At 35.9% G+C, this 10,173-nt stretch overlaps 1 protein-coding gene across 1 annotated transcript; it reads left to right on the top strand.

Annotated features, from left to right (window-relative positions):
- Nucleotides 1–224: 224 nt before the first annotated feature.
- On the top strand, nucleotides 225–10,061 carry PRR7 (pseudo-response regulator 7). The gene is made up of 9 exons (XM_012226866.4): nucleotides 225–507; nucleotides 1,048–1,563; nucleotides 3,827–3,988; nucleotides 4,107–4,240; nucleotides 4,558–4,719; nucleotides 6,153–6,336; nucleotides 6,467–6,911; nucleotides 7,038–7,857; nucleotides 9,736–10,061. The coding sequence occupies exons 2-9, from the start codon at nucleotides 1,218–1,220 to the stop codon at nucleotides 9,841–9,843; spliced, it is 2,361 nt and encodes a 786-aa protein (XP_012082256.1). The 5' UTR covers nucleotides 225–507; nucleotides 1,048–1,217; the 3' UTR covers nucleotides 9,844–10,061.
- The last annotated feature ends 112 nt before the right edge of the window (nucleotides 10,062–10,173 follow it).

Raw genomic sequence — 10,173 nt, 5'->3', positions numbered from 1 at the left:
AGATCAAAATCGCTAACTCCAGCCCCGCCACGTGTCTCACATCAGATATCTAAAGATCTTCAGAGATGCTCCACGTACGTTAAGCTCTCCGCTTTTGATTTTGTCCAACTCAGCAAGTACAAGTCACCCCATATTCTACGACACGTGTAAATATCTGAACCTACGTGGCAGGTCCGTAACGTTCCACTTCCACAACTTCATTCCGTCGACGTCATTAACCCTGTACTCATCTCAACATCTTCTCCTTTCTCCTCCAAAACAGAAGGTCGCCGATATAGCATTTTTCCTTTAGTCTCCCCATTTCTTACACCAGTGGAGCTTATTTTTTTCTACTCCATAAATCCAATTTTTTTAATATATATATATATTTTTTAATTATATTTGTTTTTGTCTTTTTGTTATCATGCTTTGAGAATTCACCTGCAATGCTAATTTCCCTATTCTGCTCAATCAAGCTTCGTATTGGTGCTTAATGAAGCTTACGAGGTGATTAGTATTCTGATTTAGGTAAGCTGCAGAGGAATTTTGCCATGTCTACTTTAAATCTTGTTATCATATCCACGGATTTATTTATTTTAGTTGTTTATTTATGCAATTTCGTTTTATGCTTGAAATGAATGGTTATGGAGTGTGTTGAATTTTGAAATTAGTCCTTAATGGAGGGTTGTTTAGATCTCTGGACTCGTTGTTTAGATTAATTATGGAATGATGTAAGATTTGTTGATTCTCTCTTTGCTTCAGGTTAGGGTTTGTAACTGTAATTTGTACAATTGTGAAGTGTATGGAAAACGGTCAACTAAAGGTCATTGTTTGTTTTGGTTGATATTTATGAATTGGAGTTGTAAGATTTGAATAAAATTTGTGGACTAATTTTTTCTCTGTTTAGAGTGAGATATATTTAAGATAATCTCATATAATGCTCTGTCCATTCAGGCTAAATTGAGAAAACTTTTAGAGGATTGAACAAAATTGGAAATATCTGAGGTGGTGAGATTTGTTTTGTTACGAAAAGTTGATGCCTGCGCTGTGATTTGCTCTTCATTTCAGGTTGAGCTACAGTATCTGGAATTTGTAGAGTTGGGTTCTGGAAGAGGAAGCTATGTGCCATTTGTTTTTTGGATTGAAGAGGGTTTTTCACTGTTCAGCTATTGCACCTGCCTTATTATTATTATTATTGTTATTAGGCTGTTTGAATCTAATTGACAGGTAGTGTCTAGATGAACGTTGATGGAGTTGGGAACAAAGATTTGAGGGAAGTTAATCATCAGATGCGAAGTGTGAACAAGAGAGTTAAGGATGGTGTTGTAAATGAGGAGAACAATTTAGCTGAAGATGATGGTTTGAAAGTAAATGGCACTGCTGGAAACATAACAGCTGGACATGTGGGGGCTTCTCAGGCCCCACCAGCTGCACTGCAACTATCCCAGCAACAGCAGTCTCAAGGAGCAATGGTTTGTTGGGAGAGGTTTCTCCATCTGAGAACCCTCAAGGTCCTGCTGGTGGAAAATGATGATTCTACGCGTCATGTTGTCACTGCCCTGCTTCGCAATTGCAGTTATGAAGGTATTACAGGTTCTCTGCTACAGATATTGCTTTAAAGTCTTTAAATTAATAATGGTCATAAAACTTGAAATTCTGGTACAAAGTTTTTAGCAAACCTTGTGTCCTGTACAAATATTACACTTGCTTATCCCTGCTTGTGCATGATCTACTGAAATTCTATTTGTGGATTTCATTGGCTGCAATAAACTTTTGTGCATCTTATTGTTTTTTGAATTAGCATTATCACGTGCAATATTTTCCAATGCTGGTATGGTTCAGAGGTGGCTATGATGGTGTATCATTCTTGTTGTTGAAATTGATGGATTGATGTAGGGTTGTTTATGGTTTGAATAGTTGTAAGGAACCTTTGCTTCTTTTTAATGGATTGCATGGGGTTTTTTTCTTCTTCACTCTTAAGTCAAAAGAAAAAAAGAATAAAGGAATGTAGCAAATTATGATAATCAATTGGGGCAAATCATGTCGACTTTCGCCCTAAACTTTAGGATGATTTCTGTACATGTCCAAAATTCAATCTTATGCTAGTCAACAAATCTTAGGATGATTGCATATGTGTATAATATACATTTTATCCTAACAACCAATTGAATGGGGCGTGTCATGTACCCAAATCCTCCCTCAATCTTTAGACTGATTGTCATATTTTTATAGTAGACGCATAATTTTTCTGGCTTTAATCAACCTCCCATGGCCAAGCAACAAACCTCAAAAACAAAATTTTTAATTCCAATTGTTTCTGAACTCAATTTTTCTATTCTATTAGTTTGATAGATAGTTCCAATTTAGTGGAGTATATAAGATGATGAATTTCATGTAAATTCAAATTTATTGGTTTCAATAGAAAATCTACTGGTTTAAAGATACCACCCATCAAGGTTGATTGTCCTATAAATTGGAAATCTAGTTAAGAACTGATATTGAGTGACTTATTAGTTATTTAAAGTATATATTTTGGTTGGCTAGATAATCAATCATTAAATATTGGATTGTTGAGTATTAGGAAATGAAAATTTGGAAACCTTTCCAAATATGTCGGACAAAATGTTAAGGGTACCTTTTTCATGATGCAGATAAATAGCAAGAATCTACGGTGTAAGGTAGTTGTTGGCATTTTGCCTTCTATGTAAGATATGTCTAGGAGCTTTATTAGTCTGGTGTATGTGAATAAATGACTCTATTTCTGCATGGATTGCAATTTCTCATGGAAGAGTTTGGAAAAAATGCTACATAACTGAATTGTTCCAAATATTCAAAAAATTCACGGGAGGGAACTATAGTAGTCAGATATTTTTACCCATATAAGTTGTATGCCAGCATTTTGGCTTCACATAAAACATCTTAGAGTAACTTAGTTGTAGGCAAACTCTATTTAATCAAAAGCTTCCATGTTCCAAAAATGCATCTTGATGTGCAAATTGAATCTTCTTGTTCCAAATTTGATTTCATGTGAACCTCTCAAATTATAAGTCATGGTCTTAAAGTAACTTAGTTGTAGGCAAACTCTATTTAATCAAAAGCTTCCATGTTCCAAAAATGCTTCTTGATGTGCAAAGTGAATCTTCTTGTTCCAAATTTGATTTCATGTGAACCTCTCAAATTACAAGTCATGGAAAGCATTCAAGAATGTATGTCGAAGTTGGGCCTAATTTGCAATGTTACCCCGTGTTACTAAAGCAACAGCATTTGTAGCAAATATGACTTTTGCATTACTGAATGTCCATGCTCATCATGTGGAAATAGTTGCCATCTTTTTTCAAATTCTTTATTATGTCACTTTTTATAACTGTGATAGTTCACTTGTAGAACTTCAATGTCCAGTTTGTTAGTTCTAGAGAGATATAATGAGAGCATGTTAGAGAAAGAGAACAGGAGAAAGGGAAATGGAGGAAGGGAAAGGAAGGAAAATAAGAGAGAAAAACTAAGTGTCTTACTATCAAACTTATCCAGTGCAGCGCCGTTGGTTTCTCGATATAACTCACTCGGCTACATTCACTCATTTATGACAGATAAAACAAACTTGTTAATCATCAATATGCTGATGATCCAACTAAAGATTGACCATGCATATCACTGAGCACGTTTAGTTGACTCTGTTAGTTAATATGCTGACTCTCGTTTGTGGCAATTATTCCTAATGCAATCTACTTTTGATATTGATATGTCCACCTACTAAATATAAGTATCATTTCTTCAAGGTTTTTAATTCTTGTCTTTCCATATGATATTGCCGTTCTTTTTGTTCTTATAATTCTTATTATTGTGTCAGTCATTGACGCTGCAAATGGAATACAAGCATGGAAGATATTAGAAGATTTGACTAATCACATTGACCTTGTCTTAACTGAGGTAGTCATGCCTTGCTTATCTGGCATTGGTCTTTTGTGCAAGATTATGAGCCACAAAACACGCAAGAACGTTCCTGTCATCAGTAAGTTTTGGCTTTTATTCATTTTATTTGTTGTTTTGGCGTTAGATCTTATTATCATGTTGTGACTTCTCGAATGGATACTTTTAACCACCTTTTTTCTTATGAGATATGTGTGCAGTGATGTCGTCTCATGATTCAATGGGCTTAGTCTTTAAGTGTTTGTCAAAAGGTGCTGTTGATTTTTTAGTGAAGCCTATACGAAAGAACGAACTTAAGAACCTTTGGCAGCATGTTTGGAGAAGATGCCATAGTGTGAGTAGCTGGAACTTTCCACCTCAGATTTTCAAAGCCATACTCTCAATTGCAATTAGGTCTTTAAGGAGTTTCCAGCTGCTTTTTTCTTCTTTGGATTTTCTGAAGGCATATAGAAACCAATGCACCTGCTTACTTCAGTGCTTAGATCACCCTTTTGAGATAGATGGAGTAATCATCAATATTGATTTGGAAGGAACTTATCTTTGATGACACTGATTATGCATCATACCTGGACACATTTATTTCTTTTAGGATTGCATTCATTTTTCTGTTTCTTTCTGTGTTTAATGATCAGTTTCTTATCTTTTCCTTAGTCTAGTGGTAGTGGGAGTGAAAGTGGCACGCAAACTCAAAAATCTGTAAAATCAAAAAGTGTTGACAAGTCTGACAACAACACTGGCAGTAATGATGAAGACGGTAATGGAAGCATCGGCTTAAATGTTGGGGATGGAAGCGATAATGGGAGCGGGACCCAGGTAAGATCAGTCTTTTATTAGCAAAATCATGTTTATACTCGTCATTTTCTTTCAATATTGTATTTGAGTCCAGGAAATATTTTCTTGGCTTTGATACTTTCACACAGTTAAATTTCGAAGTATCAGTTTCATTGTTGCAATTACGCACAGGACGTTATTCTTGTTCTATTTGATTGCCACTGGTTCTTTGTTGCCGTTATCCTGAGCTTTCAAACATTCAAAGTGCTGGATGGCCTTTATTCTGTAACTTATCATTAGAAGATCAATTTTTTCATTATTTTTGTTGTGAAATCTTTTTCCAATTTATACTTTGCATTGAATCGCTATTAATCTGATCACAGAACATATTAAAAACAAAGGATTCGTATGGCTGACCGTAACTAGTTTGGGACTAGGGCTTTGTTGTTGTTGTTATTGCAAGAATTTGACTAAACCAACAAAAAGACAATGTTTTCACAAAAATCAAAGAATAAAACTGATATAGCATTTGAAGAGGTTTCCATTTAGTGAATATAATAGATGAAGTTCTCTTGAAAATTCAATAAAGAAAGCACAAAAATCAAAGAATAAAACTGATATAGCATTTGAAGAGGTTTCCATTTAGTTAATATAATAGATGAAGTTCTCTTGAAAATTCAATAAAGAAAGCAATTAAGTGTTTGTTTTTCCTTCTTTTTCTGGTCAGAAGGGGGTAAATTTCTCTTTCCTTCATGCCTATTCATTCAAGTATTTAGTCAAATGTGAGAGGAGCAGCTCATGTTGCTTCCCCTTGAAAGTCTTTTACACCATGTATCCTTCTGATTTTTCACTGTACTTCATTTCAGATTTTAAAATGGAGATGTGTATTTTTCAATAAGGCATGGATATTGTTATTGATAAACTCTATTTAATTGGCAGTTCAATATATTAGGGTTATAATATTGCATTTATAGGTTACTTGCCAAGTACTCAGATTTGAAACATTTCTTTAGATGGCTGTGGCCCGTTTCTGACATAAAACAGGTTAGGTCTGAGTCCAGCCCAAATATGGAACTTCTGTTCTACTGAATATAAAGAAGTTAAGGTCATAGTAAGTTGGAAAAACTGATGTGATTGCTTTCATGATAAAATATTGTAGATAGTGTGAATGTGCTAACGTCATGGATGATATCCTTCTTTGGTCAGACATTAAGTTATTTATGGGGTTGTTATGTCTCTTTTCAAATTAGATCAATTTTCATATGCATGTGCAAAAATGCATGGCAAAGTGCATGAGGATTAGAAGTGGATATTAAGAAGAATCTGAGATGCGAAGTAGATTATTATAAACTAGAATTTATTTTCATCATGCTAATTTCTGTCTCACTTTAAAGTTTCTAGAGCTTTATCAAATTTCTATAAGTTGGATTGTTGTACAAGCACTAAAAGGTTATGATTGCATGATCATTTTGTAGAGCTCTTGGACAAAACAAGCTGTAGAGGTTGACAGTCCACAGCCTGTGTCTCCATGGGATCAAGTTGCTGAATGTCCTGATAGCACCTGTGCACAAGTTGTACACTCAAATGCGGAAATATCATGGAATAAACAGGCTCCTGTAATGACTAAAAAAGAGCACGAAGAAAAGGAGGAACAACTTGGTATGCAAGATAATCTGTATACTATGGCCTTGTATGGGCCAGTCATTTAGAATTTGTTTTGGTTGTTCAGGTTCTTGTTGTCATGTAGGTGAGTTTTTTTTATTATTATTATTATTTTTTAACATTTCAGACAATGCAATCGGTAAAGAACCAGAGAAGGCTGTGCCAGGAAATCTAGATTTACAACTTGAATACCAGGTTGAAGATTCAATCAAACTTATAGGTGCAAAACAAAAGAGTCTACTTGAGAAGGGATCTGGTAAATTGATGGAGCAAATAGATAAAGCACAGCTGGATCTCAATAGTGAGAGTCCATCAAGAAAATTAAAATATGAAGCTGTCAATCTGACTGGTTTCCCCACTGAGACTACCGATCCCCATTTGGACAGCACAGAGTCTGAGGCTTCAAAACATTCCAAGATCTTAGATATAAAAAATAAATCCTCCGGTGATGCTAAAGAGACCCCGCCCCTTGAACTTAGTTTAAAAAGACTTAGAGAAGTTAAGGATGTCGGGACAGCAGTTCTGGAAGATCGTAATGTCTTAAGACGCTCAGATTCCTCAGCTTTTTCTAGGTACGAGAAGCGTTATTTTTTATTTTATTTTTTTTATTTTCTAATCTCAGATTAGAGATCCTAAACAATTTACATTTGTTGTCTACGTTATGACTTGCTCGTCCTATATTTGTTTTCTGTGTGCAGGTATAATGCAGCCTCACAGGCAAACAAGGCTTCTGGGGAAAACATTAGAAGTGGCCCTCCACATGATTCTAGTTTAGCTGTTACTAGAAAAGGATCAGTTTGTGATCTGCAGTCTCATTCAAATGGTGATCATCCTAATCAATGCTCAAATGTTGGTAGCAATAACATTGATATGGGCTCCACCACAAATCACGCCTTCACTGAGTCAGCAGTCTTGAACAATAAGTCAGCAGGATCATCCACAATGAAATATTTGCACCCACATTCTAGTTTTCAGTCTATGAAAGGTGATCCGCTATGTGCTCAGCAGATTCTACCAGAGAAGGCTGATGATGCTGCCAGTACAATGATGATGACTCAACCGAGAAGCACCATTCAGGAACTCCAAATTCAGCATCTCACTAACCATAACGATCACCATCATCATCTTCTCCATAACATGCAATCGCAACAGCAACTGACACCACCTGGTCATGATGATTCATCATTGAAGAAAATGGCTGCAGTTGTTCCACATTGTGGGTCATCCAATATGTTGGGTGGGCCTGTTGAAGGTAATGGTGGCAATTATAGCATCAATGGAAGTGCTTCAGGTAGCAACCATGGGAGCAATGGACAAAATGGGAGCAGCACTGCCGTTAATGCTGGAGGTACTAACATGGAAAGTGATAATGGGATTGCTGGTAAAACTGGAAGTGGTGATGGTAGTGGGAGTGGGAGTGGGGGCGGAAACAGAATAGATCAAAACAAGTTCTCTCAAAGAGAAGCTGCCCTGACCAAATTTCGGCAGAAGAGGAAGGAGAGATGCTTCCGGAAAAAGGTAGTGTTAAAGTTGATTTCGTTCTAGTAGAAATTTCAAGTTCCTATTTCAAGCCATTCTTTCCTTTCACCCTATGTGGTTCTCCCTTTTGAGCGTGCTGTTTATAGAATGTTCGTTCGTACTTTTACTACTGCATGTTTGATTCGAAGAGCTTTATAACTACATATGAAAATGTAGAGAATCAAGGTTTTGCTAGCTCTTTTCTTTTCCATTCTTCAATATAATATGTTCTCCTATCTTCAACTTCTATTGCCTTTTCCTTTGCCTTTGCTGTATGTGTAAAATTTAACTTGCATTTGCTTGTTTGGTATTTACATATTAGATGCTAAGTTACGTTACGGCTATAAAATTGATTATAACTTTCGTACTCACTATTTAAATTGCTGTGTGAATATGTCTAATTTTCCTCTTTTTTTGGGGGGGGACACTTACTATAAAGTTCTTGAACTTAGGTTAACTTCTATTTGAATGCTTCAACTTTAAATCTTTGCAATCAAGTGGTGGAGTATATATAATTTAAGCATATGTGCTTCTATAATGCCTGCATGGACATTGCGGCCTTCTTTTGTCTGTAAGATTCATTTGAGTTGGAAAGTTTAATATTAAATGGATAGCCATAGGTGCAGTTTGGCATTGCTAATATAATTGCAGGTGCGGAGCTAGGATTTAGAAAGAAGGGGGCAAACTAATATAAAAATTGATTAAAGGAATATTGGGCAGAGATTGAGGGGGGCAAAAGGGTTAAAAATATGTTAAAAACTTTGTTTAGCCAAGGTTTGAACCTTGGCCTCATTGAGGCAATTGTTTTAAAAAAAAAAAAAAAAAACAGGAGGGGTGCAATTGGCCCCTTCCTCTAACACATACCTCCGCCCCTGTGTACTTGCATGTTATGGGCTCAAAAGTTGCTATTATCAATAGCAATACCAAACTGACCTATAGAAACTTGCCTTGATTGAAATTAACTCTTTTCTAGTACATTGAGGAAATGATTTTTTGGTTGGAAGTTAGTTCTCTGTATATATCCGGCGTAAATCTTAGAGAAAAGGGCTCCTTGATGTCTACTTGGACAACTTGGAAACCTTAAATGGCTAAATGCACCCAATTAGAAACTTTTCGATTGTGTGTGCTTCATTGCCAAAAATTAAAGCTGGGAACTTAAGTAGAAGTTCAATGAAAGTTCAAACATTTCTTTTGCCATTGTTCCTATTTTTGTTGGGTGCTTCAACCTCGTATAAAAAGGATGAGATCCCATTGAGACTTCCTATGACTAGGATTTCTATGCACATTCATTCACTCATCATGATTTTATTTGTGCTCTGCTCTTTGTAAGAACACGGACATGAATGTCACATCCATGTTCAGTAACAAGCCTAAGCAATTGGTTTTCTTTTTCAAGGAGCATTCACATTGTTAACTTGTTATAGTTCCATTAAAGCATGATCCTGGAAAGGAAACTCATTATGTGCTGTCCTTTAAGTTCTTCTTCGTGAAGTTGCTGATCTTGGGCCTTAACCTGCAATCGAGTTCGCAAGACTATTATCACTTCATTAGTCAGCGTCAGAAGTTAAAATTTCGATTTTGCATCTTTGCCAATTTTGGTACTGTGCTATCTTTCAGGTTACACACCTCCTTATGTCAGAAAGTCTTCATTTTATGTAGCATTAGAATCATTATTTTTGTTTTTTATTTATAGAATAGCAGTCCAGATGCATCTTTGGTAGGTCAACTGGCAAGATTTTCCTCACAAACCAAGCACAGAGATCTTCAACAGTTACCATGTTAAACATTGTGTTAAAACCAGATAAATCTTGTTTTATTTTTCCCTTTCTAATTGTTCTTCTTTCCAAGTTTGTTGAAGAAAAAGTTTTGATGTTTTAGGTTCGGTACCAAAGCAGGAAGAGATTAGCTGAGCAACGACCGCGTGTGCGAGGACAATTTGTTCGCCAGACACCAAATGAAAGCACAAGCAGATCGGCAGAGAACTAATTGGCCTCTTAATCTGATAGTTAAAAACAAACGAAGTATTTGGGGCATAGGTGGCTTGACATAACTAGATAGAGAACTTCAACTGTATTCTATTGATGTAAACTATAATTGCTGTACGCGATGTGTTGATAAGAACTTTTAACTTCGAACTTTTAGAGGAAGCTATTCACCATTGAATAGGCTTTCCTTATGCAATAAATTGGCATATATATTCTGTGTGTTGGTTGTCTCACACTTACAAACAATGGATTGTTTGATTTGTGACAATCAAAAAATGGAAAAACGATGTGTTTTACTATTTGTTGATCTTGGCGCTTTATGACGAAGCTA

The sequence above is a fragment of the Jatropha curcas genome, chromosome 2 (genome assembly GCF_041381405.1).
Source record: "Jatropha curcas cultivar XTBG-Jc1 chromosome 2, XTBG_Jcur_1.0, whole genome shotgun sequence".
Taxonomy (NCBI): domain Eukaryota; kingdom Viridiplantae; phylum Streptophyta; class Magnoliopsida; order Malpighiales; family Euphorbiaceae; genus Jatropha; species Jatropha curcas.
The sequence above is the reverse complement of the archived record's forward strand: the minus strand, read 5'-3'. Positions and strand labels throughout refer to the sequence as shown.

What these genes read in the sequence shown, in the direction of transcription:
- PRR7 (XM_012226866.4), top strand. Translation starts at nt 1,218, where the DNA reads ATGAACGTTGATGGAGTTGGGAACAAAGATTTGAGGGAAGTTAATCAT. An exon ending in GATTCCTCAGCTTTTTCTAG is followed by an intron (nt 6,912 to 7,037) that starts GTACGAGAAGCG and finishes TTCTGTGTGCAG; the next exon opens with GTATAATGCAGCCTCACAGG. An exon ending in AGAGATGCTTCCGGAAAAAG is followed by an intron (nt 7,858 to 9,735) that starts GTAGTGTTAAAG and finishes TTGATGTTTTAG; the next exon opens with GTTCGGTACCAAAGCAGGAA.